This window comes from Falco peregrinus, chromosome 4 (genome assembly GCF_023634155.1).
Source record: "Falco peregrinus isolate bFalPer1 chromosome 4, bFalPer1.pri, whole genome shotgun sequence".
Taxonomy (NCBI): Eukaryota; Metazoa; Chordata; class Aves; order Falconiformes; family Falconidae; genus Falco; species Falco peregrinus.
The window spans coordinates 25,828,232-25,852,711 of record NC_073724.1 but is presented as its reverse complement, the minus strand read 5'-3'; the positions used below and the strand labels follow the sequence as shown (position 1 = coordinate 25,852,711).

General features: G+C 39.8%; 1 protein-coding gene across 2 annotated transcripts in view; it reads right to left on the bottom strand.

The window, feature by feature from the left end:
• The window catches only part of SHROOM2 (shroom family member 2), a 128,052-nt gene that overhangs the window by 70,260 nt on the left and 33,312 nt on the right, over nt 1-24,480 (bottom strand). For both annotated transcript variants that reach the window (XM_055802226.1, XM_055802225.1), the window contains exon 2: nt 4,836-4,987. In XM_055802226.1, coding sequence (XP_055658201.1) covers nt 4,836-4,987 — 152 coding nt within the window. The remainder of the gene's footprint in view (nt 1-4,835; nt 4,988-24,480) is intronic.

Genomic DNA, 24,480 nt, shown 5'->3' with positions numbered 1-24,480 from the left:
TAAAGTCATCTCACAAATTGATATTTTCAAGTTTCAGAGTACTCTTGCAGTCACAAGAGGCTATGAAGTGCGCAGCTAGCTGCTGCACAAGTCATAAATAGGTAAGACTAGGATACCTTTGGTAAGTTACACAAAATCCACTACAGGTCACAGGTGGTGTTGAGCATGTTTCCACTCAGTACATGACAAAATTTCAGTAACCTCCTATATGAGCACTGTAAATAGCCGTCACCTTCATTTTTGCTCAGGTCTCTGAGATAATACTGTACAATCTCCAAGCCCTTGGGACATTCATTAAAAACTCTCCTCCTGCTGTGCTTCAATTCAATGGCTGGCTGTCTTCATGAAGTGCCATGCAAATAAAGATCACCCTAACTTTCCATGTCTAGGTGTTTATAGTTCACATATCATGACATTCACTTCCCTTACTAGGATTCCACACAGTTAAGTTTCAGCATTCATGCTAGGCTTCTGACAGCAAGTGTGTTTGCTCTCACTCTTCCCCTCTCCTCTAACAAAGGACTTCTCAGCACTGCAAAAACATCTTCACTTCAGCTACATAAAGGCACGAAAATAAACGCTACGGAAGGGAAAAGATGCCTGCTCACATGTGTATGCAACATGACCAGAACTACTCCAGAACGTCAAGGCTGGTTCTCAGGCACTGGCAGTACCTGCAGAGTTGGTCAAGTTAAACTGAAGGTCAGCTTTGTGTCACCAGCAGACTCTGAGGAAAAGAAGTCTATGGCTACTCTCTCCCCTGCCCACCTGTTTCCACTGCCACTAACACATGATTTAAGCAGCCAACAAGACAAGCCCACACAACTTCTCAGGGTGGCTCCCAAAGGCCATGTAATTCCACCCTCACTTTAACATGAATAAACCACAAACGGAAGCATCACCTATGGGTCTATTTTTAACAGTTTAATGTGTCTCGTGAATTCATAGTGAAAAGTTGTTCCAAACTTTAATGGGTTTGTGGCATACTCTTATGTCTAGCATGTGCAAAGGAATGGAGATTATATTTATTAACTATGAAGGGAATTTAAGTTAGAAGCACATGCAGAACAGTTAAATCAGACTGAATAAGGTAACCACCTCAGTATCAACACTCAGAGCAATTTTACATGTGCACACACAGACATGCACACATCTTTTACAAAACAAGAGAAATTCACATACAATTCCTGTAAGAAATGTCCTCAGCAGTTTCCTTTCCATTTTCCTAAGAAAGGAATTTACTTAAGAAATGACTCACTACTACACTGATGAACTAGCATGTAATTAAGATGTGTTGACAAATCCACTTGAGAAAGCAACATGAAGCCTCCTGAGTCCTCTTTTAATCCAAAACCAGAAGCACAATGCACTTGCTCAACCATCAATATATATAAGCTACTTACACATCATGTTTGTTGTTGAGCCAGTTGCACAGTCCTGATTTGGTTTAGACCACAGCTATGCAATGTTTCCAAAAAATAGAAAAACCAAAGCCTGTATGCTGATAGCTAGCAAGTTTATGCTGAGTATTTGGTGCTGCAGGCACTTTTATTTAGAGACCAATGTTACTTTCCCTGTGCAAGTCAAGCATCAGATTCTTTAAAAACAGTGGATAAAAATAATTTTGTGGAAGCCAGCTACCACTGCTTAACAGCACCAGCCCCTTGAGAAACCTTTGCCACAGTCAAGAACTAATTATTGTGAATGAAACATGTTACTCACTATGGCAAAATTTTTTCACTTGGTCTTGGCTGTAGGCACATGAGACTTCTAAACTGAAAACAGCATGCCCTCCTGCTTCCCAGGTACAGAAATAGCTGAATCAATGTAAGATCAGGATGTAGTGTTACTGCATGAAGGAGTGACCCGTATGGAGAAATTTGACATGGATATGCTTCTCAGTGGTGACAAATAAAGCCTGACTTTTCTGAATTCTGCTGACATTCATAGGAAGTAAGTTCACTGCCTTCCAGAAGAATTTATTTAAAAAGTAATTTTTTCACATCATGATAGTTTTTAAAAAGTTGCTTTTCACTTCTGCATCAGTCTAGAAATAGGTACCACAAACAACCCTAGGTGAAAAAAGTTTTCAGTAAAAAACCCACATCTTGGCTTCCCAAGCTAACTCTCACATATAGCAAGGGCAAACATAATTAAAACAAAGATTCTTTTAACCTTCAGGATTGGGTTGTTGAACTTCAAACCATTTGTCTATTTTGTGCTTCAGATTTTCACGCTGACACCCACAGGGAATTAAATGTTAAATTAACACTATACAGAACATCACAGCACTAGACAAAGGACAGACGGCAAGCAGACAAAAAGATGCCAAGATGACTTGCAGATCAATATTTCATCTTATATGTAACTCAATGAAAGGGAATTGTGGGACTATCACCCGTCTCCCAAGAGAACAGTAAGGGTGGATCTAAAGAAGATTGAAATAGTCTAAAAATGCTAAGGCAGACATTTCAAGATTGCTGTAATTAATTAAAGTGCAGACTGCCCCTGCCTAGTGGTGGTCCTATCCAGCTGAAAACCTACTTCCCCAAGTAATTTTGCAGTCAGATCAGTTCCCTGATCCAATTCAATCCAGACCTGCAAGAGTGCTCATACAAAGACTAAACAACTGGTTTGCTTAAAACCAGGACTGTTTAAAGCACTCATAAAAATTCAGCCTAAGATTTAGGGCAAACAAAACAAAACAATACTGTTGTTCAAACCATAACTTCTGAAAGAAAGCATGCAACGAGTCTTTTATAAAAACCTGCATCATTTGAACTTCCAACAGGAAAAGAAAAGCTATTTCAGCACACAGACAGCAGTGCATGAGAACAAGCTGGCCAAGAATAAAGACTGGATGTTAAAAGGTTTCTGACCGTCAAAGGACTGATGTCCTAAGGCAACTTTCCAAGAGAGAGAGCAAAGTTGAAAAACCACAGACAAAACCCCTAGCTAATTTCATTCAGTAAGTTTTATGAAATTTCATTTAATATTATGCAGGCTTGTCAATGACCCAAAAAGCTATTGGTTCTTTTGGGAGCTATGGAAGTCTTCACGAATTTAAGACAAAAATGTTTTCCCTAACAACAGCCACTATTTCAGCCTCTTGGCTAGAACAGCTAGATTGCTTTTGCCTGCTGCACATGGGCTAGGGAAGGAAAAAGAGGAGGGATGAGAAAGGACTGATGAAAATCCATCAGCTTTGCACCAAACTGCACGCAGGCATGCATAGCAATGGGGCTGCTGCCTGCACAGAGTGGCCACAAATCCCCAGCAGCAAATCACTGCTCGATTAGCTGTGTGAAAGTTCTCCAAAATCACACACATGAAGTGAAGCACTTGTGAATGACAAAAATGGCATAGCTGTCTCTCTTATGAGGGTATTTCAGCATCAGACTTTCTGCCATTTCCATAGATAGATCAGTATTCACAGATTCTGAGCATGTTACTGTCATACAACTGAAAAACACCAAGAAAGAGGGAATCTTTCCACTTGGTCTGAAGTTTTTCATAGTAATTAGGACTTGCTGTCTTGGCAGATTCTTCCGTGTCTATAAAACTTCTCAACCCTGAATTTCTTACTTTCTGTGACAGAAACAACTGATGTAACCTCTGCTAACAAAAGTGCTTTTACTGGAATAGTCAGTGCCAGTTGAAACTGCTGAACATCAACATGATTTATAATAGTTGTGAATGCATTTTGGTTTGCATTTATTAGCTTAGTACTACAAAAATACTGGAATACCTTCCAGAATTAGGTATTGGTGATGATATAAACTATCACCTGTGAAAGAGATTCGGGTTCCCATAATTCCTTCTGTCAAAACCACCTTCTTAAACCAGAGGTGAAAAGCATGCTTTTGTACCTCTCCTATCTATCGGTGCTATTTTACAAAAGACAGTCCTGATTTAGGATGGCCTCAAACACTGGTTATATTTACAGACTGGATCATCATACCTGTCAAACCCCAAATTTCAATATTTTCTGTATTGCAACAAAATTATTTTTTAATTCTAACTGATACACCCAAGATGCTCACGTGACATAAAAGACTGCTTGGTATAATTTGATAAAAATTAGAAAGTTCTGATTCTTCAGAGTAGGAAATTAATGAGAAAGATTTTGTTGTTCAAATTTCCTGGTTTGAATTTTTTCAGAAGTTGTAAGATTTAACCTACTTTAACATCTGATAACTTTTGTCAAAATTATTTAATGAAACTTATTTTTAATTCAAGTTAGTAAAAAAAGCGTGAACTCAAAAATTCTAAGTCAAAATGACAAAACAAAAAGCTTCCAAAATGTGTTCTGTTTTGATAAACTGTTTCAGTTTTTCCTCTTGACTAATAACAAAACAAAGTACTCTTTACCGAAACCACATAAGAAATGCTTGAGACCTCAAATATTCTCACAAAGTGGGAAAATGTTTTTTTTCCCATGTAACCCATTCCTCACAGCACAACTGGCCCGGACAGGAAACACATGAAAAGCACTGCCAGTGTCCGCACACCAAAGGCACGGACGCAGGACTGGTCACGCAGCCTGCTTCAGGCTCGGCACTTCAGGAGGACAGAAAGGAACAGCGTCCCAACTCATCAAATCAGAACAGTATACACAGAATACACTGCCTCAGTTTTTGCTCCGATCAATAGGCCACCTCTCCTCACATCTTCCATAAAGGGTCTGTGTTCAAGGAGAAGGTAAAATCACAGAACATGCACATTAGTAACACTAAATGAAAGTCATTATCTTGCCGAATCTTGGCAAATTTACTTGCCCAGTAGCTTATAACCTGGAACACTTCTGGTTTTCCAGCTGAACGACACAAGCTTACCTTTTTACTACAAGCTTCAGCGTCTTGTGTGAACCTTTCACCAGACAGATTGCTTCTTGTCGGAAGCCGGAGAGGCCCACATCATTGATGCCAACAATTTCATCCCCAGCCAGTAACTTGTCCACAGCTGCAGCTTTGCTCCCATCTTCAATCTGAAAAAAAGCGTATCAAATGGTAGAATCACTGAGGTTGCATAGTGCCACCTTTAAAATAAGTTAATGAGTTTTCAATATTGGCTTCATACAATAATTAATACAATAAATAAGTGCCTAAAGTAATTAAAAAAAGATGCATTCAAAAATGTATAAAGAAAGATTAATGATACAGAGACAACTGGAAGAGAAAAAATGGAAGGGGAAAAACCTGAGAAAACTAGAAAATGTGGGGCTCAAAAGCATCTATGGTTTTGAGCTCTGTTCAACACTGTACATGTAATCATACTTGTAAATAGAGCTTTGGACAGGCATCTTAAAATCTGGTTCTTTAGAGAAGGCAACCAATAATATTAATCATACAGTCAATAACATTAACCACACAGTCAACTCCAAAAATCTCACGTGCTACGAAACCCCAAAATACTGCTTAACAAGCTGGTCCCAAAAATACAGTGATTTTTAATCAGGCACAGAACATTTAGGAAAATATCTGAGAATCCACAATCCATACAGTTAATTAACAGCTCTGGCTAGAAAAAGATATGATGGTCTGAGATCCAAGTAAGAAAAACAACATGTCACACTGCTGAAGAACACCGTGATACTAGGGGAAATTCACTGTAAGACTATATTTTGCTGCCACAGGCATCTCTTGCGTGCACTGAATTTTTACACAACTATTTATAACATGTGGCAAAACACGCACAAGATAAGAGAGTCAGTTTTGGCAATTCCTACCCCAATGAAGGGAACCACCACCCCACTTCCCCCTGCAAGTTACCCATTTTCAAAATTCAAAAGATATCTCAAAAGCTTGATCAGCCAGGCTAGTACCAACAGTCTGAACAGATTTCAAGTCAGAACCACAAGGATGTCATGAGGTTACACAGAGAGAAAATCAGAAGAGCCAAAGCCCAGCTAGAACTTAATCTGGCTACTGCCATAAAAGACAATAAAAAATGTTTCTATGAATACAGTAGCAACAAAAAGAGGACCAAGGAGAATCTGCATCCTTTATTGGATGTGGCCAGGAACGTTGCCACAAAGGCTGAGGCAAAGGCTGAGGTACTAATGCTTTCTTTGCCTCCGTCTTTAACAGTAAGACCAGTTACCTTCAGGGTTCTTGGTGCCCTGAGCTGGAAGACAGGGATTGGGAGCAGAATGAAGCCGCGTAATCCAAGGGGAAATAGTTAGTGACCTGCTGCTCCACTTAGACATGCACAAGTCTATGGGGTTGGATGGGATCCACCCAAGGGTACTGAGGGAGCTGGTGGGAGTGCTCACCGAGCAACTTCGCATCATTTATCAGCAGTCGTAAATGGGCACTCATCTACAAGAGGGAAGGAGGATCCGGGGAACTACAGGGCTGTCAGCCTGACCTGAGTGCCATGGAAGGTTATGGAGCAGATCATCCTGAGTGCAATCACCCAGCATGTGCAGGATAACTGGGGGATCAGGCCCAGCCAGCAGGTATTTTCCTGCTTGACAAACCTGACTGTTGTATGACAAGGCGACCTGCTTAGTGGATAAGCGAAAGGCTGTGGATGTTGCCTACCTAGACTTCAGTACAGCTTTTGACACTGTTCCCTGCAGTATTCTCCTGGAGGAACTGGCTGCTCACAGGCTGCACTGCTGTACTCTTTGCTGGGTAAAAAAATGGCTAGATAGCCAGGCCCAAAGAGTGGTGGTGAATGCAGTTAAATCCAGCTGGTGACTGGTCACAAGTGCTATTCCCCAGCGCCCAGCACTGGGTTCAGTTCTGTTTAACGTCTTTACCAATGATCTGGATGAGGGGATCGAGTGCACCCTCAGTAAGTTTGCAGATGACACCAAGTTAGAAGGGAGCATTGATCTGCTGGAGGGCAGGCAGGAAGGCTCTGCAGAGGGATCTGGACAGGCTGGATCGATGGGCCAAGGCCAATCGTATGAGGTTCCACAAGGAGAAGTGCCGGGTCCTGCACCTGGGTCACACCAGCCCCACACAACGCTACAGGCCTGGGGCAGAGCGGCGGGGAAGTGCCTGGTGGGAAAGGCCCTGGGGGTGCTGGCTGGCGCCGGCTGAACATGAGCCAGCAGTGTGCCCAGGTGGCCCAGAAGGCCAACAGCATCCTGGCTTGTACCACAAACAGTGTGGCCACCAGGACCAGGGGTGTGATCGTCCCCCTGTACTCGGCACTGGTGAGGCTGCACCTCCAACGCTGTGTTCAGAGTTGGGCCCCTCACTGCAAGAGGGACACTGAGGTGCTGGAGCGTGTCCAGAGACGGGCAACGGGGCTGGGGAAGGGTCTGGAGCACAAGTCTTCTGAGGAGCAGCTGAGGGAACTGGGGTTGTTTAGCTTGAGAAAAGGAGACTCAAGGGACATTTCATTGCTTTCTACAGCCATCTTGAAGGAGGTGGTAGGCAAGTGGGTGTTTGTCTCTTCTCCCAAGTAACAACTGGTAGGACCATAGGAAAAGGCCTCAAGTTGTGCCAGGAGAGGTTTAGATTGGATATTAGGAACAATTTCTACACTGACAGGGTGGTGAAGCATTAGAACAGGCTGCCCAGGGAGGTGACTGAGTCACCATCTCTGGAGGTACTTAAAAGACGTGTGTGTAGACATGGTGCTTAGGGACATAGTTCAGTGGTGGACTTGGCAGTGCTAGGTTAACGGTTGGATTCAATGATCTTAAAGGTCTTTTCCAACCTAAGCAATTCTGTGATTCTAAATACAGCTGTAGGTGTTGAACACTTTGTGGTTCAGGCCCTCAGCTTTCTCAGTTTCTTCTCACCTCCTTTGCTGTCAGCACAGCCTCTAGATGTTGAGTTGCTTGAGCTCATGAGCTACACATTTAGTTTTATTTTCCCCTCATTTGTTCACAATCCATATCACACCTCTTCTTGTAGATTTGACACTTTATCTTCAAAGCAAAGACTTTAATTTATTTCTTCATTATATTTTACATTGATTCAGTATCTCCAAGTCCCACATTATTAAATGCCAGGGAACCTACAAAGAGTAATTCCTTGTAATTGCCCCAGCTGCAGAAAGCTTCATAAAGAACAGCCATCTACTGAGGCACCAAAGTCAGTCAATGAGATAAATCCAGTGAAAATTTAACTTCATGAGTTCTGAAGCTTACAGTACAGGTTTCAGGAACACTCCAGCAACAAAATATAAATTAAATAACCTAATAAAAAAAGCAGTATCTCTTGATGAAAGTACATTAGGATGATCTCATACAGCAGAGCAATCTCACTGCAAGCACATAAAAGCTCTCTTCATGCATGTTTAGGATAAATGTCCTTAAAAATCTTCAGGCCTGTAAACGTAAGCCAAAAAGAATGCCATGAAAAATGCTTACTCTCATATCGTATTCTAAAGCAGTTATTAATACTAATCAAGCAACTTGATTTCCAGTTATCTTAATAAAAACACAGATAATTAATGACAGAGCAGGTTTCTACATCCAAATACATCTAATTCTCAAGCTGTGACCTGCCCTCTGACCTGCTTGCATATCTTCTGAACATCAAGAATTTACCCGAACACTGAATTATTGCCGCCAGTCTTCAGTGAAGTTGAAAACAAGGGAACAGCAGTGGAAATTGCTTATATGCAAGGAAAGATTTCAGTTCAGGGATGTATAGTACAGAGTGGTTGCCATACGAAGGACCCTGAAGTGGGGCAAAGCTGAACCAGAAAACTGGCAGTCTCAAGCCCTCATGCACCTCAAACCCTCTAACAGGCAATTGCAAGTCTTTCAAGTGTTCAGATGCATTTCTGGGTTACTACTAAATAAAATGTATTTGGAGGTGTAAAGCCCAGTAGGTTAGAAAAGCAGTGCGAAAACATCAATGAAAGTCAGAGTTGAATCACTGGAATTGTACTGAGAAGGTCAAACGGGCGGGGGAGGAGGGGGGAAGGGAAAATATCTTGGTAGGAGCTCATTTTTTACAACTCCAAAACATACATGCAAATCAGTTGCAGCCCTTATGCCCTGAGCAAGGCACCAACCTAATGACAAGGGGCAAGAAGCCCCTGAGACCTGCCACCTGGGCCTGAAGACCTCAGAGGGTTGTTTTTTTGTCTTTAAAAAAAAAGAAAAATAAAATAAAAAAAAAGGCAAAAATCTGTCTCCTAGGGTTTCAAGGAATGTTCATTGTTCTCAGTAAGCGTGTTTGTTTTTTCTTCAGGCTGGCAATGCACTGACGGCAGGGAGTATTCTGTTACCCCCTCTGAGTTTTAATTTCAGCAGGGAGACTACACATTCCACACAGTGCAAGCTTTCCAAACAGACTTTTTTTGGCTGTCCAAAACAACACTAATCAAAAAAACCTCAAAAAATATTTTAAAAATCAAAGCTGAAACCATCCTCATGAAAACTAGACATGGCTTTCTTTAATAGCTTGCCACCAGATCAGCTACAGCTGAAGAGAACAAAAATTACACATCCATTCATAGTGAAAGTCTCCCCAGGATGAACAAACTTAAACATTAACCTTTCATACTGAGATGCCCAAATGGCTGTATGAATGCAATTCCACTTGACGATGTACTTAAGTGGAAATCTGAAAGTTAGCTGGACAGGAAAAATACAATTTCTCCAGTTATACTGGAAGTCCTTTAGTCATAATGACTGGGAAAAAAAAAGTATTAGGCTTTGCACACATCTAAAGAAACAGAAAAAAAAATCATGAGGAAAAGACCTCTTCAAAAATACTGCCCTATTAACCTGCCTCCTCTGCTCAAACTTGGGACAGTGCCATTCCAGCTTCTCCTCCAGGTTTTCTCTTTTTTCTGTTTACTAGTCTTATCATTTATTGTTTTTATTTATTCACCTGCTGAGAAACTTTCCGTCTCATCAGACCTTCATTAGGAGTGTAAATCCAAATGAAAATACACAAACATGTTAGAACTAGCAAATACACTTGAAAATTTCACAACTATTTTTCATACCTCAATTATGAATGTATTTCACTCACCCATCTACAAAGTCTGCTATGCTATGTTCAGGATTTAAGCTGAAGTTTTAAGATTTAAGCCTATATTATTTAACTAACTAGCATTCATTTCTTTCTGAAATTTTAGGTGTCCAGAAAAACTAGATCAATAGCTGAAAATAAAGCCTTGAAAATGCAGAGGGAGGTGTTAAGATGAAGTCTGTCAAGAACAGTCAACAAGATGAAATCTGCCTCCATCACTGTTGGCAGACAGATGTGACTGAATGCAACCTTGAACAATCCCTCTGCGGAGTCTGGGGTATTTGCAGGAACTGAACGCCCATGAAGTATACGTCTTAACATTTGTATAGCATAGCAGGAAATGACATATGCAAGAAAAACAATCAACATCTTATTTTCTTACAAATAATGGACATAAGCCTTCAAAACAGGTATAGTTCTTGGATGAGTAAAGAGTTCTACAATTTTCCTCAAACTATGTTTTCAATGTGTATTACAAAAATCGTATCACTCTTACTATGCTAAATCAACAAGAGTAAACGCCATGACTTCCCATCCTTAGCAGGGATGTTGATATTGCTACCCAAAAAAAAGTGTTTTCAAAAGGAGATGAAAAGGATGTTTGTTGACAAAAAGCATCTGTTTAGACAGTCTCCAACTCTCACCCTGCTGTCCCTGATGACCCCCCTACAGCCAAGAGCAAAGGCAAACCTTGGGATCCATGTACGAGGGAGGACTGGAACCACAGACTTCTGCTGTCATAATGGTATCTACATTAATTGTCATACCCACTCAGATTTATTTTTGCTTATAAAATATCTTCTCCACAAAACAGGAAGAGACACCATTACAAGATGCAGGTGTAGTTAATAGAATATTTTTTTAAAAAAGTGATTGAAAAAAACAATACACTTGCAACTCTGGTATGTGAAATTTTTTCCATGAAAATGTGAGTGAGCCTTGACACTGGGAAAGAGCTGAGCTGTGGAGAAAAGTTTAACAGCTAAATACACAAACACATTCAAAGGACACTGACAAGTCTGTATTTCCAGTGTTGGTAACACACATGAAAGGAAAAATAATAGCCTATATTTGCAGCTTTAAAATGCTGTAGTGTTGATGAGGAGCACCATTTCTAGAATGTGACCCCTTCACTTCTGTGTTTATCAGGTCTAATGCTTTACTTAGAATACACACATTCCTCTATAAGCACCTGTATAAACAAGCAGGAGACAGACTGGGGAAATGCCATGTCACACAACAGATCTGGTTTTGTTTACAATGACGACAGTTTCTTGTCCATGCTGTCTTTGGACAGGGTGGGAGACGGGATGGAAACCCAAACCCAGAGACAAACACAGGAAAAAACAGCACCATTTATCAGCGTTCTGCTATCAGCCATGATAAACTATTTTATCATAATTCACTTCTCATACAGCCAAGAAATGATTCTGTGGCTGTTTGTCTTACAAGCTTCTCATACAGATCTTTTTTTCCCCAAAAATAAAACGTTTTTATGAGATCTTCAGAACAAGTGAAATGTAGGAAGTGTTAATTATTTTTGTTTTGCATAGAGTCAAATAAAGGTGAAATACAGTTCAAGCCTGGCATTTGTGTAACTTTGAGGAATCAACAAAGTAACAGAACCAACCCAACTCCAGCTGTATGTTCTGCCAGTGCAGTCTTGAGTGGCAAGGGCTGCATTCACCAGCAAGGCACAGCGGTGCAAACTTCAACAGGAGCAAACTGGTCCAAAGACAATGGGCTTGTATATACACATAAGGCATCTCACACAGGCATGCATGCAGTAGAAGCTGGGCAAGGCTAATGCATTTGATTTTACATTCTTTCACATCCTTTCTCTCCCACTTCTGATTTAGTACTTTAACATTAAAGAGACTTTTGGAAGGACACCTGGCAGGCAACTAACTCTCTCCCCTCCATACAGATGGACTTAGAAACGTGTATGGAAACAAGGCCCAAAACGATGCAGGATGTCTGCAGCAAACCAAGGAATTCCACATAAACCTTCAAGTCACTGGAGGGCACCTGTAACCCCAAACCACCTACAGACTGTGGGTCCAACCACCAGCATTAACCACCCAACACAAACTTTAAGGAACACCATACAAAGAAAATAGTGATGTCCTACCAGCTTGCATAATCTGGGCCTATGTAGTACAATCCAACTTGGCAATTACTGCACTTGGACCAGGCAAGTAATTGTCCGCTGCATCTGGTGACACTCTACCTTAACACAGAAGCCAGAACTTCCCTTTTGTTTGGTATCATCACTTCACACCCCACCACTGTACTTGCCCATACTTGCTCTTTCCCAGGCTGTGTTTAAACATCACAGCAATCACCACTAAAGTTTAGGAACGTTTAGTCCAGGGCAATTTTCTTTTTTCCCTAGACCCAAGGGCACTGGCTCACTGTCATTGTCACAGAACCTCTGAACAGGCAGAAAAATCCCACTTTGGACAGCTGCTCTTTCCAAGTGTCCCCCATCACGCCATGCAGCCTGCAAGCTGTCAAGCTGGCAGGAGCACTGCCTTCTGTCAACAGGCGGTTCTTAAAAATCAATTTGGAAACATTTCTTTAAAGGCAGAGTTCAGTAACAGGACACAGTCTATCACAGCCCTTTCTAATTGCTCTTTATTTTGTGTATTTAAACATTCTGCTATTTGCCCAGCAATCTTTTTCCCTTTTTTTTTTTCCTTTTAAAGAAAGCATCATATTTTGAAAAGCTGTCACTTGGTACAGTTCTTTAAGTAGTTATTCAATTTTTATATTGGGTCCACTCCACTATTTAGATTAAGGTCTTGCTGTCACTTCCACTAGAACAGGTCATTTTTGTGGGGGATTTATTACAGCTGTAAAAACTGACTCCAGGCTGAAACCTAACTTCAGAGATTCTCAAACCAAAAGTATTTAAAAAGTACAGTAAAACATCCAGAACTTCCCTGTGTAAAAGTTAATAAGTATACATAAACTGATTAATACTTTATTCCAACCTACATTCAAAACAACACCTACCATTAGCCTTTTGAGAAGACCTGTCTGATTATATGTGAGAAGACCTTTCCGATTATAAATCATAAGTTACTATTTCTAAGAGGATATTGTTATTGTACCATAGTCTATTTAAATCACAGGGCCGTTATGAGCTCTGTAAATTGAGGACTGATTATATATTTGACATTAGAAATTTAATGAATCTTTGTCCCAAGAAACTAATGATAGCAATTTTCAGATGAAAAATATCAGGAAGAGGACTTCACATAGATTTGGAGGTTTTAAAAATGGCATGATAGATGTTTATTTTTAAAGTTTTTTCAAAGTGATTCCATTGTTTCAGTAATAGAAGTTGGAAACATTTAATCACTGCTGAACACTTGTACTAGAATTAAAAAAAACAAACAAACCAACAACCCAAATAAAACACCTTGATGCTTTAAGAGCATGGAGCTAATGTATCAGGAAAAGTAAGGTGAGGCCGCTTAGTGTCAGGAATGTTTTTTTTGCTATTAGTACCTAAGCTTTGCTAGACACATTTTACAGCCTCTAAATAAAATTTGCTTTTTCCAATTCAATGAGATTTACCACAATAGCATTTAGAAGCATATCCAAGCCTTTTCAGCCTGCATAACCCACACCACCAAGGCAGTGTATATTCGACCTCCACAGAGCAACTAAACAGATACAAATCATAGTCTTCGGGGATCTTTCTATGCAAGACCCCCTCCAGGGCAGCACAAGTTGGCAGGGAAGCTTCCGAGCCCTTACAGTCCTGACAAGCCCAGGCTGGCACCCGGGCAAGAGCAAAGCAAAAATGGACCCAGCTGACCTGGAGTAAGAATAAAGCCAAGACAAGAGTGGAAAAGAGGGAGATGGTGTGGAAGCAGGGGCAGCAGCAGAAGCCTGCTGTTGGTGCTGATCCTGAACCCAGAGAACCCCAGTCCCATCACTCCCTCACACCAATGTAACACTTGTGCTAGAAAAAGAAAATCAAAGCTTGAGCTGTGCTTCACATCATCAACATCTGGACACCCTCCTACTGCTGTTCTTTAGTACAGAATTTGTCCAGACATTGTACACACATCTTATTCAAGAATTACCAAGAAGTAACTCCCATTTACTTTTAGCCAAGAGTCTGGTTTTCATTTTACAGAAGCTAATGGCATCCAACCCACAGGAACCCATCTGAACTCACAGAAATCTTACATTGTTCTTAAACATACCTTCCTAACTCTCTTCCAAAATCACAAAATCATCTGCATAAGAGAGGAGCACATACCTGTACTATGAAAAAAATAGCCAGAAGGCCACAAGATAACTTCTTTCTCTAAATACAGTTTACTTATTCTAACAAACCTCCTACCAGAGAATTTTGAAAGGGTGGGCTTATCTGTATTTACTTGAGCAAGTTTACTTATGGATGATTATAAATATATATAGGCCTGTTTATATACATAATCTGTGCAGTTAACATTAAGGATTTTTTAATAGGTCTACATTTTTGTGCTTTCAGCTACTATGAACAATGGTAAAATAGTTAAAAAAGAGGTTATGCCTAGAAACAACTTGCATTTTATCTTTTCAAACTGATAACAGGAACAGACCTCTAAGAGGAAAAATACGACCTGACACAATAATCTTTACGATCATAAGGTTCAAGGCTTTTTACTTTGCAACCACCATACACTTCCAACAAAGCTGGCTTATCTTTCTGCCTTCCTGTCCATCCCAGGAAAATAATGTCACCGCTTGCCAATGTGCCCTTGACAATAACATACTGAATGCAATCCCTCAGGCTGTAAAACCACTGTGTAACTAGGGAAAGGGTAGCACCTACTGACAAAAAAAAAATTTAAAAAAAAAAAAAAGGAGAAATGGAGTGTGTCTGTACAGTCATGTAGGTACGGCTGTACATTAATTACAAAGGAGAAGTCCAATTTCATCAACGTATGGTTTGTTTGTAAAGAACTTTGACATGCCTCAAAGGAAGATATTGAATGACCCAGTAGATAGCAACAGAAAACCTACTGAAATGTTACCTACTTCATTCAGTCAATCAGTCTAAATGTAACCTTTTACATAAAATGAAAGTTGCATCTGTGCCTATGTCTACAGACTGCTGCGGTTTCTAGAAAAAAGCAACACTTCCAGACACAGGTAGCACTGATTAAGACCCAGCAACAGAAGAAACTGCTTCATTGCCTGTTCGTTTCAAAAAGTACTGTAATGGGTCTGCCAAAACCCATAGAAGTTTCACAAACAGTGTTAGATTTCCACTTTTCATACTTTCTCTTGCAGAGCCCATTTTTATCATAATACTTATCTTAACAAACTCATACCATCATTGGGTTAGAGTCATGCCTGCTATTCAGGACCTTCCATTACATATTTATTCCTTCCTCCCCAACCCTGGTGTTAAAATAGGCAGCAAACCCTAAAGCTGTCTTAATTCATCATTATATAATTTATACAACCCTGTTTAATTTAAGCATGCAGTACTACAAACTGAATACATGCATTTTCTGTTGCTACTCTTCTAAACCCGTGTTTCTGCTGTGCGCACTGTATGCAATTTCAGTTCTTCTTTCTTAAAGCAATAAAAACTCAGAAGCTAGTGGGATGACCCTCAAGAAAACAAAAATGCATGTTATTATAGAAAAAAAGGTGTGGATAACCTTGCCCTTAGTTTCTCCTCTGATCTTGTTGATGAGCGTCACAGTAAAGGAAGAGAGTTTCCTGCCCTCCACTTTCGCCCAGAATTCAAACGTGAAAAGATGAAGAAGCAAACACTAAACACAGCATAAAATGCATTCTTCTAGGGCAGGAACTGCAACATAATTGATTCTAAAATTATCAAACAAGGTTCACAAAGCAAGTTGCAGAATGGACTGCATGGCAGTTTCCACCCAAGCTATTCCACCTTGTCAGCTTGCAGTATCTGAGCTGACTGGCACGGTCAGACATCAGAGGGTCACTCCTAGAGAGACGGATTGCTAACACAATCAGTGGAAATCTCTCATGATGCCACAGTAATAAAAGCATGCCAATAAAAAGCCTACCGGTGTTTTTATGCAGTTTACTGACAAGATGAAATAGTACCCAACTACCTTCCCAGGGGACATACTCATCTGAGCAGGGCATGAAACATTCATGTTAAGCACCAACACCTTTAAGTCTCTTCTGAGTCAGTAACCTGAAAGAAGCAAAATCCAATTCTGTGGAGAAGGACTAGTCTATAGCAATGTATACCCCTAGGCATCATTCCCATTATGGTATCCTGCCCCCTTCCCCCTAATCATCAGTACTCTGTTGTCATAAATTTCAGATTAATAATAAAATATTTCTTTAAAAAAGAAATGTTCCTTTTTTCTAAACAGACCTAGGTGTTCATAATTTCAGGTTCTTCATTTTGTGTAGTTGTTCTATGTATCGGTTCTTACAACTCCATCATTTAATACCATCATGGAACACTAGAAGAATTTCCTTAATCATGAAAAAATTACTACAGAATTAGATACGCAAGCATTTTTGGCATCTCTCTAAGTATCTTGCCACCTTTTCTTTACTTTAGAGGTCTAATTCTTCCTAGGATTAACGAGAGATAATTAACCAATAAGATGATTCTACTAGGTCATGTAATTCATACTCACATGACAAAAGTTATTTATTTCTTAAGAAATTATAGGATTTCGCTGTGAATTAGCAACTAATGCACCAAAATCACCTCGGATTATAATAATGGAAATTTACACAACATTTACAAACAGGAGCTCCAAAAAGCTGTATGGGTTTAGCAGTAAATTGTGATGCAGCCCAGGAGAATTCTTATATTCTGAAATTAGAGTACACTTACTACTCTAAATGGACATTTTCCAAATTAGCTTTCATTTGTAACTCTCTTTCAAAAGCTTCATTGTGTAACACATGTTGCTGACATAATCAGCTCCAAGAGCAGGCACATTACTCCAAAGACTTAAAAAAAGTTTTAAAGAAATATCAAAACATTACACATGCAGTTAGGTGCTTATCCTGATTAAGAAGGTATACATTTAATTATGACAAAACTACTCAGTTTGACAAACATCTGTATTTCTACTTGGCAAAAGTATCTGTCATATATGCAGATGCACTTACTAAAAGACACATCCTGTTCATGCAGCACAAGTAACACCACCACCACACAGCACTTGCTCAAGTATGAGCAGAATTTTGGGGAAGAATGTTTGTACAATAATGCTTGCACAAGAGGAGAAAATGTGTAATTATACTTCTGTTTTCCTGCATTGATGGTGGGACCACTGTATACACACATGTGCGTGTATTCATACGTACGGCTTATGTCTCCCACTGCTGCCTATGCTGGTGAACAAGAACACTTCTCAGAATCACATTTCCCAGCAGTATGCAAGCATACTACTAAAAAATTCATGTCTTAGCATGCCAGTTTAGGATGTCAGTGTTGCCAGGAGGTTGACTGTTCTAAGTACCGTAAGATTTTGAACTTGCACATCTTGATAACTGACAGACCATTAAAGACTGTCTGTACTAACGTTCTGAAATGAGTCTGTAACACGGTTAAGGAGACAGAGTATTTTGTGGAACTGACAAGATACTGTCTGTATTATTTATGAACACCATGAAACAGCTCTTTTCCTTTGAGACAAGACAGGTCTTAAAAGCCTAATGCTGAAGTATGCAAGAGCTGGGAGCAAAGCAGTTATTTTAACCCGCTGTTTGATAGTCCTGACAATTTCCCACAGGCATATTCTTATGACTGTCTTCAAGGAAAAGCAGCATGGTCTTTTGGAGAGCCTGCTCACTGTAGACAGTACTACATTCAAAACTTGCCTTTCATTCTCAAGCCTGTCACTACAATCTGCCTTCCCCAAAAGTATATTCTGAGCAGAGACCTGATTCTTCAAACAGTGAAGTGCAAAGGATTTCATAAAAAAAACCTTTTTTTTGTTTTATGTCTAAGATCTATGCATGTGGACTGAGATTCAGTAACAGAGGAGGAGTATTTTTGTAAACACCAGACTGGAGGTTGGAATTTCAAAGCAAATCTTAAACTCATCATACAAATATCATTAGGTCACAAAGTATTAGGAAAAATTTCTTCACCAAAATGGTTATCGAACATTGGAACAGGCTGCCCAGGGATGTGGCTGAGTCACCGCCCCTGGAGGTATTTAAAAGACATGTAGATGCGGCACTTAGGGACATGGTTTAGCGGTGGACTTGGCAGTGCCAGGTTAACAGCTGGACTCTACAATTTTAAAGGTTTCTTCCAACTGAAACGATTCTATGATGCTGTGATTGCAGGACTTAACTACGTGTCAAGTTCAACAAAAACAGCTATCATCACTAAAAACAGTAGAGGAACAATCTACTCTTCTGAAAGACACTCAAACATTTGATCTGCATACTACAACAGGTACATACTGCAAAATTGTTCACACTGTATTTAAATTCTCTCCAAAATCAGTAATTTTTACATTCTCAATTGTACAGAAACCTTTTATGAAGATTTTATTTATGATGGTAAAAGAAAGTTTAAGGTTTGACTAAAACAGCAACTGGAAAGCCTTCTGCTTTCCAAATGAAATAGGCAACATGTTTCTGCGTTTGTTTTAGAGACAAGCCTTACCAGCCTTCTACAGGGTAATTCAACATCTTGTGATCCAGGAAACTGTAGTATCTGGTGAAGATTCTGTTAAGCATCTAAGACTATGTTCAGCATTACATTAGTTGCATCACAAACTCAATCATGAAAACTTTTTTTTTTAAACCAACAACTGCATTCAGAGGCATGTAATTCTAATAATACTCCAGTTTCTGAAGATGCTTGCCACCTTTGCCTCATGCTTACCCTCATTCTGGACTACCAGCTATGCAGGTTTAGACTTCACTGGTACACAGCTACCTGCAGAGCTGAACCATGCCACTTCCAGAAACCTGGGGAATGTCTTGCATTCTTAGGTAAATCCATCATCCAACTGGCCTTCTACCATCTCCTAGCTGAAGCTTAAGATCTATAGCTTATTTCAAGCTGTGCATTAGCCTATGCAAACTTTCCAACAAGGCAGTTTGTAGCCTTCTTTTACTATAGATTGTTTAGATTGTATAGAACAGATTGTTTCACAAAATAACTTCAGAGTTTGGCTGAATTAATGTATTTTTACCCACTGGTAGATCCTTCATGGGATTCCTCGTTCATAGTTGCTTGAAGAATAAATGTGTGCACTTTAAAATGCTGAAAAAAGTATTAACTGGAGAGAGTGGTACATAACTGAGTGGTTCTGTCTCTCAGTAGTCATGCTGAGGACTGGGCTGCAGCTGAATAGGTCGGCATTTTAGGTGATGGAGTATCTCCCATCTTTTAAATGCTAATCCTGCAAAAACACATTTTAATCTCAAGTAATTAGGAATGGGCTTTGTAAAAGTAGTTCTTTTAGCCAAACATCTGACAGAGGCGGCATATTCAGAGAAGAGTAATTGCAGGTTTCTCTCTCTCTGCTTCCGTGAGTGTTTATGCACTTTATGTTCCTCATTATAGACTTAAATACTGGGAGGTGAAATCCGTACCTACAAATGTCCACTTACCACTCCTCCAAGAAGCAGTCTAATCACAGTCTGCAAAAAAGAAAGGAAGAAAAAAAAAAAAAAGAAAAAAGAAAAAAAAAGAGACTACCAAAAAATCACATTCCCCACATTCCCTTTGTACTCTCACCCCAGCCCTACCAGTCCAGGATTGCTTTCTCACCGTGGTTGAAGCGCATTGCAATGTTCCAGCATCCAGCCTGGCAGTTAGGGAAGTCTCCCAGCCATAGATGCTAAGAGTTCAAACTGTCCGCAAGCAGAGGAAGACATGCCTTCCATTTACTGGACATGCACCCCCCAACATTTGGATAGAACATAAAAGATGAGCAAGCACCACTTCTGCTGCTGCTTCATTTGGCTTCATTTTAAAAGGAGAGTAATCGGTAATCTCCAACTCGGGAAAAGGAAGGAAAAAAGAAAGAAGCGGGGAGGGTACAAACAGGAGTTCACCCCAAGCTTGTGGTTTGTAAATTCACTCTGCTACTGCAGCTCTGACTCTCCTCTTTGAAGGAAGAGGGGAGAATTCCAACTGTTTCTCTGTTCAGATGTTCATGTTGGGATACTTCTTTAAGCAGCTCCTGGCCTAACAGGGAGGTTTCTGCATTACCTATTTCAAGTACTCTCATTACTAAAAACTATAGATGGACTCTAGGAGCCAAATGTCAGACGCTGCAATGACCAATTTGTAAACCTCTAGAGCTTTTTGTCTGGCCTAGCTATGGACCTGAAGCCCAGTTAATGTATTTTTCAAATATCTGTCTTCTCATCTTCTGAAGATGAACCTTGCTGGTTTTGCTAACAATGATTCTCCGTTTAACAGGTAAAACAAATGGTATACCTAAATGTAGATTTGGAGCTTTAGCTTTAACATTAAAAAAAGTATTATTACTACAGATCAAAGTCAAGGGCTGTTGAAAATAAGAACATATTGCAAGGCTCTTACTAAGCAGGGTTTTTTATTAGACAGCTATCCCTATACTTCCTGTGTTGTTGTTGTTTCTCTTATCTCAAGAATAACTTAAGACCATGAGAAGTGTGAGTTCAGATGGCTTAGTTTCTCCCACTTATGTACATCTAGTGCTTCAGAAACACAGGTCTGTACCTTCAAATGTACCTTGGTGAGAAAAAAGCACTACAGACACACCAGAAAGACATGCAGCTATGTGAAACCATTGGTGTTCTTGGGTTTTGTTCTTGTCTCTAGAGATGCAGATGTACCTTCTGGGAGTATATCCCAAAACTCTCAGCTTCTTCACAGTAAGCTGAACAATACTCTTCACTTCTGGAGAAAACCACATTTGTTCCTTCTGAGATACAGCAAGGCAGAGATGGGCTAACAATAGTCTGTTTAAGTTGGCCTTTGTCCGTACTACACAGCTGATACCAGCAGCCATAGCATTGTGCCAATGTGGGCTGCAGTTCATAGCTCTTAAGTCACTCAGAGGGATGAACTGCGGCTTTTCACATTAGGGAGTTTCCAGAGCATGAGTAAGACTGAAGCGCAGGAAGTTAGATAACTGTGCAGTAAAAGACCTAAAATTCCCATTTTGTTTGAGGAAAGCTGCAGGGACTTCTGCTGCATTCACATACTTTATTTTCCTGAGCTGTAAGACAAAATATTTCATGGAACTCCCAAGCAAACGGACATCAACAGTTAAAGCAAGCATGCTCTATCTACCAGACAGTACTTCTTGCTTCACTTTCTAAGCCACTGGTTCATGTTTCTGTACAGAAAAGGAATTTTCTTACTCTGAAATGTTAGCTAACTACATGAAGCTGGAGAGACTTGTTGGCTACATACAGGATTTTAGAGATACAACAGATCCATAACAGTTATCAGTCATAGGTTTTTCCTTGTTTGGGCATCATCCAGTTAAAGTTTAAATAAAAGTTTTTTTTTAAAAAAGTATCACTGCATTTTCCATGTGGTTATCCAAACCAGAAGTTTGTTTTCTATTCACAGTTTTCTCATTATAAATACCAATCTCCCTCCCTTTCCCCTCCTTCACCAGTTAGCTACTATAGTTATTTGTATTTGAAGGCTGTTTCAAAATTTGAATTAACCTTCTGGAAGTGGTATCTTTTTAGTTCATACCCTTTTGAACTCTTTGCTGTTTTACTATTTGTATTTTAGAACTTCTTCTCTACAGTGGGTCTTCCATGAAGTTTAAAGGCTGTGATCCAGAGAAATATCTACATACTATTTCTGGAATACTGTTGTACTTCCTTTCATATAGGGAATATTATATTTCCTATTTATCAGTGAGGCACAAAATGCAAATAACAGACCTCTTAGTGGAACACTTTTGTTATCAACAAATGTGACCAAAGCGCTTTTGGAGTCCAATACATAGCTATATAGTATAGCAACTTACTAGGCATAAAAAAAGGAAGTCTACAAAAAGTATTCATTTTACTTCAGAAGTTCACCCTCTCAGTCTTACCTGGCATTAGTAGCCACTACAGGGTGGACTGCATTGAAGGCTGCTCATTTTCCCCATTCATTACTTCACTGTAAACAAATCTCCAGAGGACTATAGGTAGCATAAACTCTATTCCACATGTAAAGACCTCTACAGTGATCTTCTAAAAGATACAGGACCAGACAGTCTGCTGCCACAGAGCCAGCAATATCATTTGACATCAGAACTACAGCTGGCTATCTCAGTATCAGTTTTCCAAGGGCGTACACAAACAGTGAATAAACTGGTAAATTAGTGTACATAATCATGCTATGATATACTCATTAAAATGGCTTAAAACTGTAAAAATGTAAGTTAAAATAGGTTTCCTACAAACAGGAATCTAAGAGTTCACAATAAAAACATTGCCTATTTCACATAAACCAAGTGTGTAATTTCAGGATTGTTACTGAGACCCTGTCAAAGGCAAACAAGGAAAAATTGTCTGAGTTTTAAAAATTGAGCAACTTAAACAGTCTTGTGATAAGGAACACAAGCCTTTTTCTCCTGATGGTGTTATTAATTGGTAATGCTATTCTCCTCCGTGCTGGTATTACATTGCACCTCTGCCTTTCATTCATCTCTACGCGAAAGGAAAACATTTCTTCAGGATGATAATCTAGATTAGGACACTATACAAGCAGGTTTTTAATTATACATATACACAAGGAGCACAACAGCTGCTCTGCTTGTCAAGAGGATTTAAAATACAAGCAGCACAGGGCCAGAAAAAAACCCAAACCTCATTTAGAAAACTCTTGAGTCTTCTACCACAAAATAACAAGCAAAAAAGTGCAGCTCGCTCGAAAGTCTTACATAAGATTTATCAGCACATACTTAAATCCTGTGCAAAAGAGCAATAATACAAGTCACATTTTAATCAACTTCAACATTACAGACATTTTCAGTACAGTAGATGATACATTTTTAAATGTATCACCTTTAAATCAACTCCATTTTGCAACATGTCATAATTTTCTAAGAAAACAGTGGAAAATTACTTTAACTCCAAAACCCCAACAGTCAGCCTCCTGTCACAGAGTAGCATCACCCTTCACCTACAATGCTGCACCAGCTTTTTCAAAAGTAACAGCTATTTTCCCAACTGAAAAGAAGAAAAAAAAGGAAAAAGAAAAAGGGGGGAAAGAACACAACTCTAAATAAAAATCTGCCCTTACAGAAATTCATTTGTGACACAGATGCTTTTATGCTGCCTTATTACCAAAGGAGGAAAAACAAAGGGTAATTCCATCAGCCAGTGTACAGCAATCCAAAAGCAATCTCCTGGCACCAGACCAGAAAGCAAAGCCATCAAACTGGCCCTTGTTAGAGGCCACTGCCACATTTGCTGGCCTTGCCACACAACCACCTCCTCTCCCAGAGCTCCTGCCCACCAGCCCTAGGGCACTGGCAGGACAGATGGCCCAGAGTGGCCCTGAGGTTCCATGGGCACATGGGTGCAAGGAAAGCCACATGATGCCTTTGTAAGCCATGTTCTATTTGTGCAAATGTGGTGCTCTACACAAGGTCCCAACCGTGGCCCCACGCCTCCTTGAAGGCACTCTCACACCCGTCCCACCCCAGCCATACCCACTGTGAAGCTTTCAGGCTCCAATACCAGCCAGTTACAGCATAGAAAAACCAAGGAACATTTAAGGCAGCAGTTTTGTCCTTTCACCTTAAAATAAATACTCCTCCCTTTGCTTTCAGGCATAATATTTTACACTGGATCATTATTCTGCAGTGCACTGAATGCAATCTTTATGTAAGTATTGCAAGTATGAATTGCATCCAAATATTTACAGTATTGCAATATTAATAGAGTTAAAATATTTACAGATGTGCTTAAGCCTATAAAATACACAACTTGTCTTTGGGGAAAAAAGTTACAATGCATAAAATTGGAGTTAACGATTCTCTCTCTTGTTTTGTGGCTGACAAATTTGTAACAGTTTGTACCAGGCTGTGCATTGTTTGCAAATGATCACATCCCACAGGCTAAACAAACTGATAGATGGAAGAGAGGAAATAAGAGCCACCCTCTAGCCTTCAAAATCTGCCTGTCTGCTCAGTCAGCAGCACAGAGGTGCAAAAGAGTGTTTTAAGGAGCTTTGTAGACCAAAAAAAAGGTAACATTTTTTGTGGCATGAGAAGACATGCAGCAAAGTATGAAACTTACTGTACACCAATTTGACTTAAGTAGTGTGCCAAGCAAAAAAAGTAATCCAAATCAATTAAATTAACCGAGGAGAAGGAAAGAAAGCAAAATAATGCAATCAAGTGAAGTATCTTCTTCAGCAGTTGTTCTGTGGCTGAAGAGACAAAGCATCTCTCTGTTAAATGGACACATTGGCAACATTTGAGAGCATTAAGGAATTATTTTAGGGTAATGCCTAAACATGCTGACATTTAGCAAGTTTTCTTTTAGACTCATGGAAACTGCCACACAACACCAGTCATGA